This window comes from Balaenoptera ricei, chromosome 1 (genome assembly GCF_028023285.1).
Source record: "Balaenoptera ricei isolate mBalRic1 chromosome 1, mBalRic1.hap2, whole genome shotgun sequence".
Classification (NCBI taxonomy): domain Eukaryota; kingdom Metazoa; phylum Chordata; class Mammalia; order Artiodactyla; family Balaenopteridae; genus Balaenoptera; species Balaenoptera ricei.
In genome coordinates this window covers 143,539,826-143,563,733 of record NC_082639.1, presented here as the reverse complement: position 1 = coordinate 143,563,733, position 23,908 = coordinate 143,539,826, and the positions used below count along the sequence as shown (strand labels likewise).

The window sequence follows — 23,908 nt, the reverse complement described above, 5'->3', positions numbered from 1 at the left end:
CCATTTATGAACCGTGACCGTGTCAAGAAATAGAACTTATCTGAACTTCAGCGAAATGGGAATGCCTGCTGCTGAAGTTATGAGGAATTAGAGATAATACATGCGAAGTGCCCAGTTCATAGTAAGCACTCCATAAATGGTAGCTATGATTATGCAGGACACGGGAAGTAGTCCCTGGAGAAAACCTAGAGGAAGAGACACCGCACATGGCACGCCCTGCGCCGTGTGTTTTCACACACTCACATCTCCTTTAACTCACACGTCAGCACTGGGAAACAGGTACTTACCTGTTTTTATAAAATAGAGGCTAAGAAGTTAAATAACTTAAGATCACCCTGATACCAAGCGAAGGAGATAGAATTCAAATTGTGTCCCTAAGCGGTGTCCAGTCTAGCCAGACAGATAAGCTGTGTGGAAACAGATAAATTCCAGCACGGAGTAGCCAGTGTCCATTGTGGGGCAGAGCCAAAGAGCACTGAGGGGTTGAGAGAGGGAGTTAATTCTGAGGACTGGACAGCTGGGGAAGGCAAAAGGAAACGAGAGGATTAGAGCTTACTCTGTCTCACTGGACATCCCTGAGTTCCTAGATGTCACCATCACAACTGCCTGTTGGCCCTGGAAGCCCAGCCCAGCTGCTGCGGGGAGGGGGGCAGCCCTGGTTTTTTCCAGTCCTCCCCTTTCTCCCTCCTCCCCTTCGTTAATTCAATATTCACATGCAGGCTTCCCTGTCTCCATTAGACTCTAAAGTTTTATCCAACTTGTGTTGTTCAGCATTATCACACAAGGTCACTGTCAGAATTGTATTTCCTCTATTAACATGAAGCCCAGGGTCTATTTTACAGAAATACATTCCAGATTACCTTCCCTAGAATCATTCTGTGTTATGTGAGCTTGACTTGCTTACAAGCACAGGTCTGGGCCATCTCTGCACTTGCTAATTTTCAGAACGTCATTGGGCACTATTGCCTGTATAGTCTGGCTCGTGGTAGGTATTACAGAAATTCATTCAGTCAATATGCACATGTATTGAGTGCCTGCTGTGTGCCAGGCACTGGAGTCTCAGGCCTCATGGAACATACTTTCTATGAATGGCTGATTAACTAATGAAAGACATGAGAATTTAACTTGAGTATCACTGTCTGTGGCAGATTATTAGTGAGAAACTGGAGTAAAACCCTGTGGCTTTAATGAAAGTATAGTGTCTACAGTGCCACACAGAGAAACGACTAATTCGTGTGGCAGAGGCCAATCCTTGAAAATGTCATCATTGGGCCTATAAACATGTCATCTTGTAGACCGATGGCAGGTCTATGAAGCTGGGCAATTTACAAATCTTTGAAATTTGATCGCAGTTTCAGTTGCAAAGGCCTAAATTGGGTTAGAGCAGCTTGCCTTTCGTCCTCAACCCTCCTTGATCCTCAGGGATCAATGACTAATTCAGTTTTTTTAAAGTCAGGGGGCAGGCAGCCCAAGTTCTCAGCCTCTGAGGGTTACATCTGGTCTGGCAACTTCCTGTGGTACATCATACAGGGCCCATGTATCTGTAGCTGTTATGTAATACGCAGAGTATATGCGTTGGGATCTTTTAAGTACATCAAGGGGTTGTATTTCAGTAGATGATGGGACTCCAAATGTTTTACTTTTTATTGTTCCAGATTTTCCTGGAATTGTCACCTTTTAGAGTTTGTGTCTTTTCCGGTGTTCCCAGAATTCTCTATTTAGGCTACTGTCGTGTTGCTTTAAAAAAATAGAGAGCTTTTACTCAGTTCAGCTAACAAATTCACCTTAGAATCCACACTGATTCTTCAAAAAGGGAAAAAAGCAAAGACTGCTTTAGCTTGGGGTTAAATGTCTCATTTTTCCCTTGGTTTCACTTCCTTTTCCATTCTAGTGGCTTCCCATTTTGTTCTGGAGCCTCCTGTTCCCTGAATTTCTTTTCCATTTAAAAAGCTATTTTCTCAGAAAACAAATATCGTATATTAATGCATATATGTGGAATCTAGAAAAATGGTACAGATGAATCGGTTTGCAAGGCAGAAATAAAGACACAGTTGTAGAGAACTAACGTGTGGATACCAAGGGGGGAAAGCAGCGGGGGTGGGGTGATGGTCGTGGGATGAATTGGGAGATTGGGATTGACATATATACACTAATATGTATAAAATAGATAACTAATAAGAACCTGCTGTATAAAAAAATAAAATTAAATTTAAAAAAAAAAGAAAGAAGCTATTTTCTCAGAAGTTGTTTTTCTCCTTAGTTGTTGCCACTCTCTGGCCCCTGTTTTGCTTCTTTGCAGGTCTGGCTGCCGCCACGGCACTTGCCTCAGCCCCGGCCTCGGTTTGCCAGGGCTCCAGGCCAACCCAGCCTTCCAGCTGCCCCTCAGCTGTTCACTCCAACTGTCCAGCTCCAACCGACTCAGAACCTTCTGGTCCCAAACATTCTCTCACACCCAACCCACACCAAGGAACAAATGCAGAAGCTTCTGCTGGGTTCAGCTAACACTGAATGGGAGGAAGGGGAAAAGGAGAACAAATACATGATCAATTCTCCTTAGAACAAGCACTTTCCTATACTTCATAGGTCATGGGTAAGAACTGATAGAATTTGTATTTCAAGAACTTTCTCTCTCTCTCTCTCTTTTTTGGCTGTGCCACGTGGCTTGTGGGATCTTATTTCCCCGACCAGGGATCAAACCCGGGCCTTCTGCGGTGGAAGTACCGAGTCCTAACCACTGGACCGCCAGGGAATTCCCAAGAACTTTCATTAGCTAAATACCCAAGTGATGATAGAAAAGAAAATTCAGATTATGTAACAGCTCTACTGGCCTTAAGAATAAAAAGATATATATTAAGTATCAGACATTTGGGCCCCCAAGATGGTTGAGAACTCATTTCTCAGTGCCTCTTCTCAAAGCCTTCCAGAAAAAGGTGCCTCATGTAAGAACCTCTGAAATCTGTCCTTGTCCCTAACATGTGTGTCGGGGAGGAGGAGTGTGGTTAGAATGTTTGGGATCCCTAAGCTCACAGACAAGGCAATAACACGATAAAGTATTAAGTAAAGAATGTTAACGCTGATGAAACCTTTAAAGAATTCAGATGAATCCTTGGAGTGTTCATCCTGGGCCCCTTGAATGTCATACAATCCTGAGTGGGATATTTCCCCTCTATGACTTCAGCTGTAACATGACACTGTTCTTTTGCACCAGTACATGAGGACTAGCTAATTAAAATACTGTACTGGTTCATTCAAGAAGTATTTACTGAGTTCCTACTACATACAAGGCCTTGTGCAAACAGACTGTCTAATATGACATAGAAATTTAAAAATAGATCGCCATAAATAAATTCGATGATAGGATTATGTAAAACCTTTCAGATAATTTTAGCTGTTTGTGTCCACACACAGGGCTTCTAATTCCACCATTTTGAATGACTTGACCTGTATTTTTCCAGCATTACCCCTCTCTTCCAAACTGATTCATTCATCTTAGTCTACAGCCAATTTCCATCCATTTTCTAAGGGTAGGACCAGAGCTGCCATGTAAAGTTGTGCTCTGTACGAGGACACCCCACCAAGGGGACAGACAGGGCAGAAATCCACTCTATGTTCTGCTGGTTCAGCCCTGCGACCCGGCCTTAGTCAGTGTTCACCCAGAGGAAGGGAACAATTTTCTAATTTGCACAAATGTCCCTTATGGGTTAGCTGTGGTCCTAACCCCCAGAAATAGAATAAATGTGCAGAGTTTAGTGTTGTAGTCAAACAAGATTTACAACAAAGATATATTTAATGGCAGATATGGTGTCTATCTAGCTACATGGCAAGCCACTCATGTATGTGGCGGTATTTGGTGTTCTTTTTACTCAGCCAAGCCAACTATGGGGAAGCAAGAGAGAAGGAGAAGGACGCCTCAGTGAAAGCTTGGTGAGTTCCTCTGGAGTCACAGTTTGGGTTTCTTCCTCAGCAGGGGGTGCCCACGGTCTAAGTGTTTCCAGAAATCTTATGTCCAGGGGTCTGAACGCATATTTAACCTACTGAAAGACACAAGCATTCCCCCTCTGGCAGAATGTGACCTTCTTAAGAGAATCAAAGACAGCAGGCATCAGAAGCCTCAGGTTCTAGAGGAGAAGCTGTTGGGCAAGTAGATCAATGAGCAACTGCCTTCACCATCAGGGATAAAAGTTGGAGGTCAAGAACACCTTTCCTTGTCCTGCAGAGGTTGGGAGATGAGCCTTATAAATGGAGGAAAACCAAGTGCCCTGGTCCGGGAAGATCCCACATGCCACGGAGCAACTAAGCCTGATTTAAAGAAAGGATTGCTGTCTCCCAAATTCCCCCAGAACCATAGAAAATTCTGCCAGATTCATTTGACCTAACTCTTCTCATGGAGAGTTAAGGTAAGGTGGACTGATTACTAGTCAATCTCACTATAGGGAGAATTCATTTAATTAGTTTGATTTCCTAAGTGCTAGCTGATTCACTGGAGCAAAAGGAGCTTTTGCTGGATTGAGGGAAGCCTGCAGAGGTTTGGTACAGGTGTGCTATGGGTTGAATTGTGTACACCCCCGATTCAAGTCCTAACCCCAGTACATAAGAATGTGACCTTATTTGGAAATAGAGTAGTTGCAGATGTAGTTAGTTAAGATGAGGTCCTACTGGAGTAGCATGGACCCCTAATCCAGTATGACTGGTGTCCTTATAAAAAGGGAAATTGGACACAGAGACACACACACAGGAGAACACCATCTGAAGACTGGAGTTATACAGCCACGAACCAAGGAACTACCAGAAGCTAGGAGAGAAGCCTGGGACAGATACTTCCCTAGAGCCTTCAGAGGGAGCACAGCTCTGCCAACACCTTGATTTTGGACTTCTGGTCTCCAGAACAGTGAGACGAAAACTTTTTGTTGTTCTAGAAGCCACCCAGTTTGCAGTACGTTGTTACAGCAGCCCTAGGACACTAATACAAGGTGGAATGGGGAGCAGATGGTGGGTCATGGCACTTGTGATGGGTTCTATCTTTCCAAAAATGGCCACAACAATACCTCCCACCCACATGTTCTTCTCACAACGTGACTTTGACAGTCTTCCCATTGAGTGTTGGGATCTCTATACCCGCCCCTTGAACCTGAACAGGATTTTGTGATTTCTTTGACTACTTAGAGTAGGGCAAAGGTGACATTATGTGACTTCCAAGGCTAGGTCAGAGAAATGCTATGCACTTCTGCCCTGATCTCTTGGGATACTTGCTCTGAGGGAAGCTAGCTGCCATGTAAGCGGTCGCGCTGCCCTGAGGCCACCATGCTGTGAGGAAGCCCAATCTAACCCACACAAAGAGACCACATGGAGAGCCCCCAAGTCTCCACAGAGAGAGATACCTGACCACCCCCCACCCCCAGCTCCTCCAGTACTGCACTGTTTTAACTCCAGCCACTATTTGACTTGAAACCCCAAGCCAGAACTGCCTAACCAAGCCCTACCCAAATCCCCAACCCACAGAAACTATGAAAGGTAATAAAACGATTGTTGTTGTTTTAAACCAGCAGGGTTTGAGATTTGTTACACAGCCTGCAGGGTTTGGGACAACCAGAAGATAAAAGGACTTTGGAGAGAGGGAGCCCAGAGTAAAGCGAGATGTAGAGATGTTACAGCAAGATCAAAGGCTAAAAGATGGCAAATGTCCAAAGGAAGAGAGGTGGTGAAGACATTTCAGGAAGGGCAGTGGAGACTTTTCCTCTGAGAAGGGCAGTGCAGTCAAGTGGAAAACACCTGGGCTGGGACACAAGCGACCCTGAACCCCTCCAGCACTGCTGCCCACTCTCCCTGGAGAATGTTCTGTGAATGAATAGTGTGTGAAAGAACAGCTAACCCTGGAAAGGGGGAGCTAAAGAGCAAGAATTGTCCCACACCGCCACCCCACCCCATGCACCAGTTGTGGGACCACCACACACAGCTCTGCCTGTGATTAGTTGTTCTCACGTAGACTCTGATGCTGGAAGATGTACTGACCAGCTGAGACAAATATCTGACCCACTTGGCAATCGTGTTTCTCACAGTAAATGAATACATTGGCACTCCAGTTTATGCACCCGTGGGGATGCTTGACCTGCACATGTTAAGGCAAAGACCCCAGACACGGGCAATCAAAATAAGGTGTGGCCTCTCAGAAGGACCCTGCCAGAAAACGATCAACTGGCTTCCCTAGTGAACGACTATTCCTCATGGCCACAACTGTGAGAACAATCTCCTCTTAGGTCAAAAGTAGACAGAAGGGCTTCCCTGGTGGCGCAGTGGTTAAGAATCCGCCTGCCAATGCAGGGGACACGGGTTCGAGCCCTGGTCCGGGAAGATCCCACATGCCGTGGAGCAACTAAGCCTGTGCACCACAACTACTGAGCCCACGTGCCACAACTACTGAAGCCCGCGCGCCTAGAGCCCGTGCTCCACAACAAGAGAATCCACCGCAATGAGAAGCCCGTGCACCGCAACGAAGAGTAGCTGCTGTTCGCGGCAACAAAGACCCAACGCAGCCAAAAATAAATAAATAAATTTATTAAAAAAAAAAAAAAAGTAGACAGAAGAGGAAAAACCAAGTACGTGTTCCTCAGAAATAAGGAACGGCCCAGAAGAACTTGAAAATAGCGGAAGAGGCAGAGAAGGCCAGCCCTCCGACGGGACAGCTCACCCCTACAACAGAGGAGCCTGGTCCAGGAAAACTTTGCCTGACTTTCACCCCGCTCTTCAAACTGCTTTTCTTCCCTCCCTGTTACACTGCCACTTAAATATACTATATTTTGGTCTGTATGTGCTTAAAAAGAAAATAGACAATAGACTTAAAAAAAAATATGATGAAGAAGAGAGTTGAACAGATTTCTCATCCAGTGTTCTTAATCCAAATATTAAGTAAAGACAATCCAAAGTCAAAACATGATTGTGGTGATAGCACAGTCCTTTGTTTTTAATGTTTAGATTACGTTATCAAATATTTCATAGTTTCCAATTACCAAGCATCTGTAATCAACAAACACGAGTTAATGAAGCAATAAGTGTAAAATTATTATTATTATTTTTTTTAACATCTTTATTGGAGTATAATTGCTTTACAATGGTGTGTTAGTTTCTGCTTTATAACAAAGTGAATCAGTTATACATATACATATGTTCCCATATCTCTTCCCTCTTGCGTCTCCCTCCCTCCCACCCTCCCTCTCCCACCCCTCTAGGTGGTCACAAAGCACCAAGCTGATCTCCCTGTGCTATGTGGCTGCTTCCCACTAGCTATCTGTTTTACGTTTGGTAGTGTATACATGTCCATGCCACTCTCTCATTTTGTCCCAGCTTATCCTTCTCCCTCCCCATATCCTCAAGTCCATTCTCTAGTAGGTCTGTGTCTTTATTCCCGTCTTGTCCCTAGGTTCTTCATGACCTTTTTTTTTTTTTTCCCTTAGATTCCATATATATGTGTTAGCATACGGTATTTGTTTTTCTCTTTCTGACTTACTTCACTCTGTATGACAGACTCTAGGTCCATCCACCTCACTACAAATAACTCAATTTCAAGTCTAAAATTATTAAGAAATAGTGTAATCTTGAGCCCCTTGTAAAATGAAGGTGCAAAATTTTAGGTATTATTGAAAAATCATCCCTTGATATTATATTTATATGATAACTCTCTTTATATTATAAAATCCCCAAGGGAGAAACAGAGATGCTGCAATTGCACTACAGAAGGTCTCATCACCACATCCTTGCCCTTGCCTCTGCCTCCTCCTCTTCATCCATATGGACATTTTTATTACATGTTAAGTGTAGGGCAAGGCCCTGGGAGCACAAAAAGGCTTTGACCGTTCACGTCTTTGATGAGAGTACCAGGCAGTTGGAGAAGACATTTATATAGATACAGCATCTGAATCACCGTAAGTGTCCATACAAAAATATTTTAAGTCCTAACTATTCTAATTGTAAGAAGAAACCATTCCAGAAATAAAGCTGCTCTCTGCACAGTGCAACACTGCTTAAAAGATGGTATGGCAATTGCCCATGGCAACCCTAAAAGCAAAATAAACAAACACGATCGTGCTCTTATGCAACTCAGCGGGCGCCAGTAAAGAGACACGGGGTGGGAACTTCAACCATGGAAGGAGGTGGGGACAGCGGAGCAAGGAATTGCCCTAGCACGCTGAGAATGTCTGCACCTGTGGCTGTGATGATTAAAGCCAGAGGGCAAATGCATTGGTCAAGGGAAAGCAAAGGTCAAGTCTGACATACATGTTCAAAGTCAGTTGTCAAAGTTGGGGCCACTGAAGCGAGTATCAGAGCTGACGTGTGCGGTCAGAGTCAGTGAAGTGGGACAGATGAATGTATAACTGATGGTCAACCCAGGGACCAGTGGCTACACACGGCAGGACAAGAGGTAAATGATGGTGAGGATTTTGGGGGGTTGGGAAGAGTAAGGAGGATCAAGGGGATGCTAATTCTCACGGTGGGACTTTTATTTATTCCCAGGGCAGATGTATGGAGAAAAAGCACATGTATAAAGGTGAGTCGGGCCCATCTACAATAAGCCAGCAGAGGAAGGACAGAAATTAGAACTGGACGCTCTTCTGAGACACACTATCATTTTTACATTAAAAGATAGCAATTGGGTTCAAGTCTCTGTATTTCTACTAAAGGTGATAATGTCCGATACTTATTTTTCTTACTTTCTTACAAAAGACAGAATGAGATCACCTCCACAGATCTGACCAGGTATATTTCCAAGATGCCAAGCTACCAGGCAGAGCTGCCTGGCAAAAGAACAGGGCACTTTTTGCTTTCTCTCAGGCCAGGGAAGGTGTAAAATGATCACACCAGCACACAGGCCATCGTAGAGACTGGCTGACTGCTCTCATGGGGTGGTCCAACCTGTCTGTAGGGTCACAGTCATGGCACCCACCGCTTTTGCCTAGTCAACACTCTCATGAAAGAAGAGAGAGGCCTTTTTTGACGTAGCGAGGTGATGTGCACTGGTGGAATTCAAGTGGAGGCTAGATGCTCAAGGCAAAGGCATTGGAGAAGACATTTCCAGCCCTGGATTGAAGTTTTCTCCCAGCCCTGAGATTCTCTAATCTACCCGCAAACCACTGTTGACAAATGGGACCTAAGGAAGTGTTGTGCCATGAGAGCATTCACATTTAGAGGAAATGTAATGAAGGAGTCCATCAAAAGAGCCTGATAGCTGACAGTCTTTTTGGAGCCAAAGAACAAATAACATTTTGTAGCTCCTATCTGTCTGCCATAAATAATTAATCCTATAATGTCCATGTCTGTTGTGGGTGTGGTCAAGAGCTTTGAGCGCTGGACTTGAGTCCATATGGGACAGAGGAGACCATGGTTCCTAGAGGAAAGACAGCTGGAAAATAGCCATCTCCCATCAGTGATCTGGTGTAGGAAGGTAGACAACTCCATTTTGCTCTGAAAGGAAAAGTTTTTAGTCAGATATGTGCATTTTTCCTTATAGCTCAAAAATAAATTATGCAATGTTCAGCAAAGACTGAGAAGCTGGCATTGACATTTTTAGCCTACTTGGTCAAGATTCTCTTAGTACTTGACAAATTTTAACTCAAATTCACAAACTCCGCAAGATAAAAAGCAGGAACTCACGGTGCGTATCATTCTTGAGAGAGGTGTGTCACTGTATAAAAAGAAAAAAAAATTTTTTTTTTGCTTCAGCAGCTATCACTTGCTGGATTGGGATTAGTGCTATACTTTCTAAAGAAAACATAATGGCCCATTAACTCTGAGTTAATTTTCTAGTAGAGGGTTGGTTTTACTTTGAACTAGTAACATGCTTTGCATGGTATCACCTGAATCGAGGTTTAAGTCTGTGGCTATGAAACAAAGCCAAATTCCTGGCCCACACTGGCTTCAAACCCATTATCCAGGACTCATCAATATTATGCTGTGATCAACTTGAGCACCTAGTGAGGCCAGAGGTGGGAAATGACCTTACAAGACTAGACTGTAAGCTCTCTAACAGGGATCATGTCTGTCTTTTGCATTGCTGTATCCCAGCATTTAATACAGTGCTTAGAACATAGTAGGCATTTAACACATGTTTACTGAATGAATGAAGTTTTTTCCCCAAGGTACTAAGAGCCTATATCTCTCCCATTTCTCCTTCCCCTTTTTCTTACCCTGAATTCCATTTTCCAAAGGTATCTCTTCCACGTTTCATGGGTTGAAAGATGAATTTAGAAGAAAAGTGACTTCCATATGATTGAAGCAGAATAATGTTTGTCAAAATGGGAAAACTTAACTGAAGTTTTGAAACAAAGGACAAAATTCCCTCAAAAGTCGATAGTAATTAATAATAACAATATCGCTTGGAAAAAGACAAACCGATGTCACTGTATCTTCTCTGACCCAACTTCTAGGAGGACTGTCCACCTGGACAGGAATTGTACTACTTTGTTGATGTCAGGCACCACCTGTGAAACAGACCACTCTCCTTACAAGTATCATCCGTGGTGTGTGTTCTCTATATGGTGAGAGAGGTGTTCTAGGTCCTGTGATTGTAAAGTGAGGCCCAACGCATTTCTAAATGGAGCTTAGAGTGGCAGGTGCAGAAAATAAAACTCAATGGAGGGGACTTCCCTTGTGGCGCAGTGGATAAGACACCGCACTCCCAATGCAGGGGGCCGGGGTTCGATCCCTGGTCAGGGAACTAGATCTCACGTGCATGCCGCAACTAGGAGTTCTCATGCCACAGCTGAGGAGCCTGCCTGCCGCAACTAAGACCCGGTGCAACCAAATAAATAAAAAAAAAAAAAAAAAAAAAAAAAAAACTCAATGGAGCTGTGGAGAGACAGTCTGTCAACTCCTAGGATCCTTCCACAGGCCTCTCACCTCAGGGCTTCCTTTGCCAGGCTACGACACCAACTCCAGAGAGGGCAATGGCGAGGACAATGAGCCCAACAGCTTTCATCGCCAGAAGCATAGTTTCCGATTCTAAAAGCAAGCAAATGAGGAAGAATCCACAAGTGCTCCTCCTCTTCTATGTTAATGTTTGGGAACTTTTGTCCCTGCAATCACCAGGAAGCCCAACACTATTCTTTGTACTGTCACTTCTTACTTCACAGCTCTGTGGAGAATAGTCTAAAACAGAGGAACAGCAGTTCCCAAAGTATAGTCTGAATGCCCCAAGGGTCCTCAAGACCCAATCAAGGTGTCCATGAGATCTAAGTCATGATTTCCCTCCCTTTTTTTTAAATCTCCATCTCTCACATGGGCACGGTGGAGTTTTCTAGAGGCCACATGATATGAGATGACATCATCACTCTGATAGCAAATGGAATATGTGCTTGTGTTTTCTAGTGTTTAATTTTTTTTTAATTTTTAGTTTGTAATACAGTAAATAGAAACAGATATAACCTAAATAAACAAAAGCTCTTTGGGTTACTCAATAATTTTTTTAAGAGTATAAAGGAGGCTTGAGACCGAAAAGTGAGAGAACCTCTGATTTAACAGACCCGTTCTAAAGCACGCAGTGATCCATGCTTCCGGCTCCCCCCCTTGCCTCAGTCTCACTCCCCAGACAGCCACAACCCCATCTTTACCCTGGGAACCCTGAAGAACCACGTGGACACCGCCGTGCTCCACATGACAGGAGTAAAGGTCGCTGCTCTGAGGATCCAGCTCAGCTGACACCCATGTCTGATAGGTCCCATCCCCAGTGGGAAGGATGTCTCCATAATCCATTTCTTGGACAATTTCTTCCCCATTTTTTCATCCAGATCATGGAAATTTCTGGGGGGGTAAAAGCCGTGAGCTCTGCAGTAAAGAGTTGCAATCCCTGGAAATTTTCTTTGTGATTTACTCTGGCCAGTGGGGGCTCTAGGAAGAATAAGTTCAAGTTAAACAGAAGTATCTTTTTTTATATATATAAATTTATTTATTTTATTTATTTATTTTTTTAGCTGTGTTGGGTCTTCGTTTCTGTGCGAGGGCTTTCTCTAGTTGCGGCGAGCGGGGGCCACTCTTCATCGCGGTGCGCGGGCCTCTCACTGTCGCGGCCTCTCTCGTTGCGGAGCACAGGCTCCAGACGCGCAGGCTCAGTAGTTGTGGCTCACGGGCCCAGTTGCTCCGCGGCACGTGGGATCTTCCCAGACCAGGGCTCGAACCCGTGTCCCCTGCATTAGCAGGCAGATTCCCAACCACTGCGCCACCAGGGAAGCCCCTAAACAGAAGTATCTTATGTACTGAGTACACAATATTAGAACTCAGCAACTGCATTTCCCAATTAATTTTCTTCTTTGCAGGAAACATCTAAAACCAAGAACGACCCAGAACCCTGGTTCGCCAACAACAACAAATTCTTTGTGCTAAAGCCAGTTTGAGTAGTTTTCTGTTACCTGCAACCATTAAAATTAAGATGGTTGGGGCTTATCTGGTGGTGCAGTGGTTAAGAATCCACCTGCCAATACAGGGGACACAGGTTCAAGCCCTGATCCAGGAAGATCCCACATGCCGTGGAGCAACTAAGCCCGTGCACCATAACTACTGAGCCTGTGCTCTAGAGCCCACGAGCCACAACTACTGAGCCCACGTGCCACAACTACTGAAGTCCGTGCGCCTAGAGCCCATGCTCCACAACAAAGAGTAGTCCCTGGTCCCACAACTAGAGAAAGCCCGCGAGCAGCAACTAAGACCCAATGCAGCCAAAATTAAACAAATACATAAATAAATATACTTTAAAAAATTAAGATGGTTATTCAGCTAGTGAGTGGGACAACTGAAACAAACTCCAGTCACCTGCCTCCAAAACTGATGCACTTGGACAGAGAGTCCATATTCATACCTGTGGCCCAGATGCCTCCCTGAGGGGCCGCCGTAGCTCTGGAAAGCTCCACTATCAAAAATCACTCCTGCGGGAAAAGGCACATTTTGTCTGGGAGCTTCCCACAGCATGATGCAGACGTAATTCGTTTTGAATAATGAAATCGTACATGAAAATTTCTGTGTTAACTAAAAGTTGACCAATTGAATCATATCTTTGATGTATAAGAGGAGTTTTACTGAAAGGAATATTATCCTAACTCCTTTAGTAAAGCAAAGACCCTCTTTGTCTTCTTGGTAATTTCAGATTTTCACTCATCCTGGTGTTGTGTGAGCCCTTGGTTACTACACAACTTGAAGAATTGCATCCCCTCCCAAAGTACTTCCCAACTTATCATTGACAGGAGATGGAAGGATTTGTCTCACTGGATCCCCCCCAAAAGGAAGTGTCCCTGGAGGTACTCCACTCTGTCAAGACAAGAACTGCGGAATGTTGTCAAAATGCTGATAAAAAGTAACCAGGGAAAGTTTTCATGGAGAGTTACAGAACATGATAGTAACAAAATGGATTTCAGAATAGGGTCGCTGTAACTTAGATGAGAGGAAGTTACGTATAAAACCATGGGTTCTGAGGATATGAGGACAAGGTGTTCTCCCTCCTATTTACCTGTCCTTTGTAAGGTACCTTTCCCATACTCCAGAAATCTCTTTAACCAGGCAATACATTCTTCTTCCAGCCAATTCTTTTGATATTGTAGCTCATGCCGACTGGCCTCCCATGCCCACTTGGTGATGTGAACCACATTATCCATAGCCATCCAGGAGAGGGTATCTTTATTGAAGATAATGAAATCCTGTCCGTCATATGCATATTGGAGAAACCCTGTGGTGTTTCCATCCTCCAGTAACTCACAGCCAATCATTCTCTGGTAAGTGTGGAAGCCCTGGAATGCACATGCAGGCAGGAAGGGAGGGGTTGACAAGGGGATGCGGAGGTGGGTGCCCAGGTGACGTGACAGGGGGCATGACTGGAAACATCTTCTACCCCAGAATACATCACTGCACAGGCCTGCCATGGCATCACTGAGTCGCCAGGAAGTTCCTGTGATGTAAGCCCATTTATCTACAGATATCTGCGGAGTACCTACTGCATACAAAAGGAGTATGATAATTCCCGCCTTGGGAGTGATCCTATATTGGGAACAACTAACTGATAAAGTTTTTAGTGCAGTGGAGAAGGGAGAGATATGTGGGAGCCAGAAATATCCCTGGGAAAGTTAATATATTTAGTACGTCATTGTGCATAAGCAAGCACCTCACTAAGCCTGGCCACTAGGAAATGAGACGCGTGCTGGCCAAATTTAGGAGGAGAAAGGAGAAGATACAGGTCAGCAGCCTAAATGCGAATGGGATAGGGATATGGGGGTAAAGGGCTCCTGGGGGAGAAACAGACAATTTGAAAGATGCACAGGACAGAGGGCAGGCACTGAACCCAGGTCGTCCAAGCTTTGCCAAAAGAATGCAACTCAGCAACTGCTCACATTCACTGTCAGCCCAGGGACCTCTACTGGGTGGGGGGTTAGAGACGGAAAGCATTCATCTCTGCTGCCTTCACCACCTGAGTGATTGTAGTGACGCTGCTGCCGCTTCAATTCCAGCTTGAACGTCTGCCGCCAGCCCCGCAGCAGCTGCGCGTACCTCTCCCAGTGATCAGACGCCAGGTTCTCCGCCATCCACGGGGCCTGTGGCTCCTTCTACCGAGAGACACTGTCATACGTGGTGATGGGATGAGAATCCACATACCCAAATGAAATAAATTCAGGGATCCCATAGCCGGGATCTGAGACGCCCAGGTGAAAATATCTCAGAGAGTGAGTCCCTGGGAGAGAGGCAAAGAAGGCAGATATTTAGAGTCACGGCTGATCGAGATCCATAAACTGCTGGATTCCATTTAATCCCCATGTTAGTCCTCCATGTTCAGTTGCACCCATTCTTCCTGGGACCCAGCTGATACTTCCTATTATGGAATCACAGAACCCCAGGAACTGGGACCCGGAAAGGACTTTAGAGCTTTCACCAAGACTTGGAGCCTGGTTTTTCAGGTTTGGAAACCTTAGGATGAACTTTTACAGGTAACTCAACTTGTAAGTGAAGTAGAGTGTTCTGGTCTGTGGGAGAAGGGCCCAGGACCACTCACTGGGCCCCTGGAGGGGAGAGCTGTCCGAGGGACTCCGAGGGTTTGAAAACCCTGATAACCCAACCCTCATGTTTCACCAACAGAGGCTCCAGGTGGATAAGTGAGGGGCCCCATCTCACTGCTGTGCTTGCACATGTGTACACACACACACACACACACACACACCAGGCCAGTCTGCTTGACTGACCCACAGTGAGAACCCACATAAGGACTCAGGCCTCCTGAGGAAAATTTTTAAAAAGCATAATGCTTTTCCTATTATACCAACCCAACTCCATCAACAATTTTCCTATTCCTTCTCTACTTTTTCTTCTGGCCAAACATCACTATAAGATCTGTAATAATCACTAAGCGTCAAAAGTAGGCTAAAATGAAATGTTTGACTTTGCCGCTTCTGCACTGAACTTCTCTCAGCTCAACAAAGAAGCTCCTAGGCTGATAGAGACAGACAGGGCAGTTTTTTGTGTTTCTTTTGTTTTTTGTTTTGGCTGTGTTGGGTCTTCGTTTCTGTGCGAGGGCTTTCTCCAGTTGCGGCAAGTGGGGGCCACTCTTCATCGCGGTGCGCGGGCCTCTCACTGTCGTGGCCTCTCTTGTTGCAGAGCACAGGCTCCAGACGTGCAGGCTCAGTAGTTGTGGCTCACAGGCCTAGTCGCTCCGCGGCATGTGGGATCTTCCCAGACCAGGGCTCGAACCCGTGTCCCCTGCATCGGCAGGCAGATTCTCAACCACCGCACCACCAGGGAAGCCCAACAGGGCAGTTTTGAGGTAGTGGGATGGGTGTTGTGATGGGGTCAGTGAGGGGCATGGGCCCTCAGGGAAGACTTTCCAGAGAAGGTATGTCTTAGGGGAGATCCTGGGACAGGTAGGAGGTGAGCAGGCAATGAGACTGGGAAGGGACACAGGAGAGAGGACAGTGGGAGTAGAGTAGAAACCATGTGTGCAGACAGGGGATAGAAGAGCGCGGCCCGCTGTGGGAACCAATGGCCTAGGACGCTGGAGCACAGTGAGCGTCACAGAGGAGAGGAGAGATGACGCCCAAGAGGTAAGCAGAGCCAAGGCTGAGAAGGCCAAGGGCCCCCATGCCCTGCCGAAGAGCTGGAGGGGAGAAGGCATGCAGCATGGTGGCTTTCTTCCCCTGCTCTGCTCGCTGTTGTCTGGAAATGCCCACTTCTGAGCCTTTTATCTTGTTACTTCCTGCCATCCTGACCCATCTACATCCTCCCCAGTCATCAAAACCCATCTCCAAAGACACTCCCAGGACCAGCACTGACATTTGCATGGCTGAGTCAAGAGGACAAAGGAGGCCCACATTCCAGAGACCCAAATATTTTAAAGGAATAAATCAAGCTAACAAACTGTTAAATATGTTCTATCCTCCTACCTCGACAAATATTCCTTCATATGACCTCAAAGGCCAAGTTCAAATTTAAAAATCTCAGACTTTGTGGTGGCGCTGAGAAAGTGGGCCTCCGGCCCTTGGCCTGAGAGCCCGGTCTCCTTCTCTACCTACCCCAGCTCTACCTAGCCCTGCTAAGGGCTTTGTGCCCATGTGTAGACACCCCTGCTGTCTCATTCAGTCTCCGTACATAAACACTGCCTCTTTGCCACCTCTTGGGCTCGCAGAGGCCTCACCAGCAGCATAGCTCATCCTTAGGAGGATGGACCAAAGGAAGAGGCCTGTGTAAACCCAAGCAGCCCCGAGTCATCTGGGCAACGAACTACAGGATCCAGATACCTGTGGTGTGGCACTGACATGGGGCGAGCACCTCCCCTTGGCCTCATGGACCCCTCGCTCTGTGGAGAAGGATGTGGAGAAGGGAGGGCCAGAGCGGGGCCCTCTAAAGGGTGGGGCAGTATCCACGCTTCTCTTTACTGTGTCTAAGAGCTGGACTAGACAACACTTCCCCCAATTTTTTCCAGGTAGCCCATCCCATTGCTGTTGTCCCCTTTGTGAGCTCCCTGAGCACTCGGATCTTCGGACATAAGCTTTGTCACTGTGGAGAGCCTCAGATGGCGGTCAGGTTCCCATTCCCCAGCCTGAATGCCACTTAACAATGTTTACTCCTTCCTCTTCATTGTAAATATATATTTAAGGAAAAAAATCAAATTAAAAGAAAACCAGTTCACGAAACGGTTGGATCAGCTTCTGTGCATGCAAGTCTGTCTGTAATTTTCTTTTTTGTAAAACTGCTTCTGAAAGAATTCATAACGTGCAGACTGTCTTTTAGAACTGATCACCCCAAGGCCAGGGAACTCTTACCTCAATTATGAGGGGACACAGGATTCCCTGAGACCGAACCAGGCCTGCTGGGCCCCTTCTGACTGATTGCACCAGTTCTGTTAAAGCAATGCAAACCCCCCTTTCTCCCTGCTCCTCTAGCTGGGGTTGGGCCAGCTTGCAGGGTTCAGAGCAGGCACGCCTGCCCCGTGGGCCCTCCCTGGAGGTTGAATCCTGCATGTCAGCTGCGGTGCTGGGTAAGATGGAGGCTGGTCTCCCCCAGGCCTGGGCAGAGCATAAGGGCCCCAGTGCCCCTCTGCACTGCTTTGACCTTTTATTTCCCACCCCTTTCCCTTCCTGTGTGGGTGGGGAGGCAACACAGTGGAAACCTCTGAGGTTGGACATAAGATCATCATAGAAGTCTTAGTTCTTATGAAGACAAGAGCCAGGGTAAAGCAGAAGCACAAATTCTATCCCCAGAACAACAGCTGCCACATTTTGCCTTCTATTCTCTTTGTCTTTGTTCACCTCCTACCCTCTTCTCAATCCTAAGGTACTTAAGAACTGGGACGGGACTTCCCTGGTGGTCCAGTGGTTAAGAATCCGCCTTCCAATGCAGGGGACGCAGGTTCCATCCTCGGTTGGGGAACTAAGATCCCACATGCCTCAGGGCAACTAAGCCCACGTACCGCAACTACTGAGCCCGCACACCACAACTAGAGAGAAGCCCGTGCGCCGCAACAAAAGATCCCACCCTGCATGCCACAACTAAGACCCGATGCAGCCAAAAATAAATAAATAATAAATTAATAAATAAATACAAAAAAAAAAAAAAAAAGAACTGGGACTTACTTTCTTCCCTCTGTTATTTCCTACAAGGCCTAGCATAGGAAGCCTGGCCCATGGTAGGTGCTTTGTAAATATTTGTGAATTAAATTGTTGGCAAAACACTTTATTTCTCTGCTTCAAAACAATTAAGTATGCTGGAATGAGTATGAATCTATTTCACTTGAACTTATACTTAATTAAAAAAAATTATTTTGGCCTTGCCACATGGCTTGTGGGATCTTAGTTCCCCGACCAGGGATCCAACCTGGGGCCCCAGCAGTGAGAGCACCGAGTCCTAACCACTGGACCACCAGGGAATTCCCAGGAACTTATACTTTAAAAAATACTTTTCATAAAAGGAGCAGAGCTGAAATCTAATTTACATCCAGCCTGGAGTCTGCAAAAGGTGTAATATGGTTGAATCTGCAACCGATTTTGCAAACGGTTCTATTTCTCCACCTCTAGAAAGGTTTTGCAGATATGCAACTGTTTTAAGATGGAGGCTAAAGGAAGAGCAAGTCAGGAACATTAGTTCTCACACTTTTTTAGTCTCCATCTGAGTATTCAACAAACATGTGAGTACCGCCTCTGTGCCAGGCGCTGTTCCAGGCCCTGAGCACACCACAGACAAAACAGATAAAAATGTCTGCCCTTCTGGAGCCTACATCCTAACGGGAGGAGAGGAGGAAGGCAGACAATATAAAATAAATACATATAACATGTTGTTTAAAAAGTGCAATGGATCTAGAGACTGTCATACAGAGTGAAGTAAGTCAGAAAGAGAAATACAAATATTGTATATTAATGCATATACATGGAACCTAGAAAAATAGCACAGATGAACCGGTTTGCAGGACAGAAATAGAGACACAGATGTAGAGAACAAACGTATGGACCCCAAGGGGGGAAAGCGGCAGGGGGGTGGTGGTGGTGGTGTGATGAATTGGGAGATTGGGATTGACATGTATACACTAATATGTATAAAATGGATAACTAATAAGAACCTGCTGTATAAAAAAATTAAATTAAATTAAATTTTTTAAAAAAAGTGCAATGGAGAAAAATTCGCAAAGAGGGCTAAGCAATATAATTCTAAACATCAATACTTAGGGAAGACTGCTCCGAGAAGGAGACTTCTGAACAAGTACCTGCAGGGAGTGAAGGAGCCAGGCAGACATGTGGGGACCACAGTGCAGGCAGGGGGGCCTGTACAAAGGCCCTGAGGAGAGGTCAAGCTGACACATTCCAGCAGCAATAAGGCCTGCGGCTGGAGCTGAGGGGATGAGAGGCAAAGAAATAGCTAGGAATGGCTTCCACAGTTACTGATAGCAAAAAACCTCATAGAAATCAAATTCCAGGCAAAGAATGGGAGAGAGCAAGGAAGAAGGGATTTAAGAAGAGGCTGTGTTATTGACATATAGAACTTCCCTTGGAATCTGGGTTTCCTTTTATGACATCTGGGGTCTACATGCCTAGTAGATGCCAACAAGCAAAAAAAAAAAAAAAAAAAAAGGTATTACCAACTTGGGGCATTACTGCTCAATGGGAGGATTTCTTCTAAATGAGTATCACTGACATTATCTCCATACATAATATTTACAATTCATGTAATTTCGCTTTCTTATAAAAATGTAACTTCATAAAGATTTGCATTATCCAGAGTTTATAAGAGGTAAATAGAGAGGCACATGGTCTGTTGCTAATACTGTCCAAGGACAGTGTAACGCCCTTTTCTCCAACCTCAATCTCAGCCTTATTCCTGGTTTTGGAGCAGTTTCTCTCCACTAGCCAGCGCTGACTTCAAAGGCTGCTCTGCCCCAAAAGGCTGGCCTCCATCTGCCAGTCATCTGCCCGTCCAGCCTCATGCAGCCGTGGCATGGCTCTGCTCCAGAACATCACAGCCCTCTCCCCTTCGTTTGCCATGGATACAATTACCCACCTGGTGCGTCCACAGGTATGAGTCACACTTGCTTCTCAGTTGGGCTTCCAAAATGCTACCTCAGCTGTGATGGGAAGTTGGTTGACAGATGTTGAGTCACAGAAAAAATAGGGGAAAGTCCGTGGTACCCTTTCTCTCATGTTGCATTAGACCTTGTCATAGGTTATATCCTATGGATATGTTGCCTGGATGATTAGATTTCTGCAAGAACTGTGAAGGTTGAATCATTTGAAAAGACCTGTACTTGACCATTTTTGATCTACCAAAATGGCAATTTCATATGATTCAATCTAACCTTCTGATTCTCTCTTCTTGCTGCAATAATTATGAAATTAGGTTTCTCTCTCCCTTTCCATGAACATCAATCCACTTATTGAACTGAAATCTACAATTTTGAACTTGGTCTTCTGTCCAGGCCAGTCAAGTTGCTTCTCAAAGAGCATTTGCTGCTCTGTCCCAATAGCCTGGATAGACATTGCTGAAAGTCCTGAACAACACAACCTAACAGCAATTAGACCAAATGCAGTGGTGACTTTACATCCTATATTATGTTCCCTTTAACCTGTAGATTAACTAGTTGGACCGTTTTGACAAAAGGCTGTGAAAATCACTAGATTATAAAATAATTGATAAAGTGTTTTCAGGTATTCCTCCATGGGGGCAAACACATGGCAGCAAGCAGTAAGTGCCACAAAAGAGGTACCAATGGGGTGTTCCAGCGGCTAGGAGAGAGATCCTGCTCTCACACAAAGGGATCCACAAGGAGGAGGTAGAAAACCTGCTATGAAGTTAGGCCTTCCGCGAGCCATGGAGGGCAGCAAAATCTGAATCATAACCCTCAGAACTGCACTTATTTCTTGAGCACGTACCGCCATGTGTTAGTTACCATGCTAAGCCTCTGATAAGCATGAGTTACATTTATTCCTCACTGCAACCTTTTGAGTCTTAAAGGTCTTAAAATTCCCATTTCACAGGTAGAAAATGGGTGCAGAGAGTTGAAGAAAATTGCCCAAGATCATCCTTAGAATCCATAAGTGGAGGACCCAGGAATTACACTCTGACCTCTCAGGTTAGAAGCCCCTTTGCCTTAGACTGCCCAGCTGATCCGAAGCAGAGGCACTTCCCCACCCCAGGCTCTGTTTCAGGCTCCTCGCCCGGATCACCATTGCTCTCTCCCGCCCCCTTGTGTCAAGGATGACTCACTGTCCTGGATTTCCCAGTCCCTGGGGACCCGGGCTCCAGACCTTCCTACAATTGGCTGTGGGTCCCAATTGGATATCCAGTTCAACAAAGTCCCAATTATTTGTTGGCCCTCCCAAGTAGCCCGATGCCTTAATACAGTCAACATGATTATGATTCCTGGGAACTACTCTCTGGAATTTCAGGCATCGTGGGAATGAGGGGGAGAAGTGGAGGGCGATATTTTTAGTTAAGAGGGCCTTTGGACACTTCTCAAACTATGCAGTGATGTAGGTAGTTCTATACGCATCAAGAACTGCCAGTCCCTCTCCTAGCAACTCCTCTCACTACCGGAAGTCATCGAGGGCCCGGAAGTGCTGAATGCGACAGTTTGACTCTTTAGCTACTCTTTTGAGGCTACCCTTTGGAGGTTACCAATGTCTCTTCTAAGTTTTATCCTTTTCTGAACTTCCAGTAGGCACAGTCCTAGCTGCTAGGGATACGGCAATGAACACATCAAATCCCAGCCCTCTGAGCTCCTTTCTAGAAGGAAGAGCGGCAGTAGGTGAAGATATAATACAGGATCAGCTGCTGCTAAGAGTTGTGAAGAGAAATAAAGCAGGGAAAGGAAATACACACACACACACAAATAATAATAAAGAAAAAAAGATAATGGAAAGAAAAAAAAGTTTAAAAAGAGAAAAACAAATTTAAAAAAGAAAAAGAAAAAAAAGCAAGGAAAGGAGGTAGAGTGTGAAGAGGGCTGACCTTTTAGGTAGAGGGACCAGGAAAGGCCTTCTGAGCAGGTGGCGTCTGAGCAGAGATGTGAATGAAGTGAGGAAGTGAGTCATAGGAGAAGAACCTTTCAGATGGAACAACAAGCCGGAGTCCTCAAGGAAGTTGCCTGTTCCATGTATTTGAGGAATAGCAAGGAGATCACTGTGGGCCATGTAGAGCTTTAGAGAATGAAAGAATGTGCCCCGGTGGGGTTTTTTTTCCCCAGTATTCTCTGTATACAATGATGACCATATGTTCTCCTATTTCCCAGAAGAATTACATTTTTATGAATTTTATTCTTTTTAAATGATTCATTGAAGTTGTAACAAAATGTGATTTGGTACTTATACTCTTGAAGGGTTTTCCATAATAAATATAAATTTGGCTGTCAGAAAGAATGTTCTTTGTCATCTGTCTCAATTTGGGTTTCATAAAGCAAGTGTTTAAAGAGCCACTTGCTTGATCTTTAACCTAGGCCCCTTCCTTCAAGTCCTTGGCAATCCTCTGGAGTAACAGGATGACTGAGGTCAATGCGTTTTAGTGAGAATAGACAAACATTGCAACTAGTCAGAAGAAAATCTACAAATTAGTTGAATTTCTCAGATTTAGATAGATTCAATGTCAACCAAGAAGAAGAAGGCCTTAAGGGAGTAAAACAGTATCTTGGAGAAATTTCTACTGCATGTGCCTTGGCAACAGCTCCATGGAAACAGATTGAAGTCTAATAATGTCTATAGCAAATGCCCATATTTTCTCATGTTAACTCTTTGAACTCAAGGTCATTTCTAAGCAGATAATTTGCAAATCTGTCTTTTAACACTAGCCCAGTTGACAGTTCAGGGGACTTATCCATCATTACTCCTTGTCTGTGAAGGACTTCATCATTCATGAAGCAGATTGATATAGCAGATTGAAATATCCATAGAGTTATGAGTAATATCAAGAGACTGACCTTGGCTTTTTCAGGATGAAACACACAAGCCACATATGCCTCTGCAAGAGCGATCCCATGCATGCCCCCGCCCTGATTACACCCACCTGCGTCACCAGCTCACAGTCTCCCACAGGCTGAAATGAAGAACAGGAGGAGCTGTAAAGCATGAAACATCTTTCTTTTTCATACAAATTCTGCAACTAGAATAAACCACAGTTGTAAATTTAGTCATTATTGCTGACCAAGTTCTCTGTGGCACACGGTCAGATCACTTCAATTTCTTAGGGACATCACCTTGGAACCTAAATTCCAGGAGGCATTTATTAAGTGCCTATTGGTCACTAGGAAGTACGAGGAAAATAAAGAAGAGTAAAATGAGAAGATCTCTCTCCCTGCCTTTAAGGAGAGCCTTGCAGGAAAGATTTTGGTAAATAGAAAGTTATAAAACTGTGAGCAGGAGCTATGGAAGTACAAAGGAAAGCACAGTCTGCTGCAGGCCATGGAGTCAATGAAATCAACACACTGGAAGTGATGCTGGAGTGATCTTGTCATTGAGCTGTGACCCCCAAACACTCTGGTATCTCCTCCCTGCGTTTCCATGTCTAGAAGCTCCTACTCAGGGTTAACATTAGGCCCAAATGTCAAGTAGACCAAGACCTTTTTCATAACCCCATTTCCCTTCCCTGTCAGCACCCCTCAATGCTCAGAACACTCAGTCAGGATCCTGGCAGGTAACAAACTTCATCCTAGATGAGTCACATAAAGAAACTTTAATGAAGGGACTTCACGCAGGGGTATGAGTAAAGTTACAGGACCAGATGAGGGATGATAGGGCACCCATAAGCTAGCAACTATAGGAAGCCATTACTACCCTTAGGGCTGTAGAGATTGGAGGAGCAAATAGTGCTCCTGAGGCCTAATGGGAGCTAGAACCATGAAGAAAGGGCTGTTCAAAACTATATTGTAGAAAACTATATTGCAGGGGGACACAGCTACCACCAGATACATTAAACAAAGAGG

At 45.1% G+C, this 23,908-nt stretch overlaps 1 protein-coding gene across 1 annotated transcript; it reads right to left on the bottom strand.

The window, feature by feature from the left end:
* Window positions 1-7,232: 7,232 nt before the first annotated feature.
* Window positions 7,233-19,289, bottom strand: LOC132374056 (major histocompatibility complex class I-related gene protein). The gene is given in 10 exon segments (XM_059937550.1): window positions 7,233-9,453; window positions 9,643-9,673; window positions 10,888-10,989; window positions 11,598-11,766; window positions 11,768-11,794; window positions 11,796-11,842; window positions 11,845-11,874; window positions 13,484-13,648; window positions 14,435-14,695; window positions 19,208-19,289. Coding segments are annotated over 7 exon segments (654 nt in total). The 5' UTR covers window positions 14,550-14,695; window positions 19,208-19,289; the 3' UTR covers window positions 7,233-9,453; window positions 9,643-9,673; window position 10,888.
* Window positions 19,290-23,908: the final 4,619 nt, after the last annotated feature.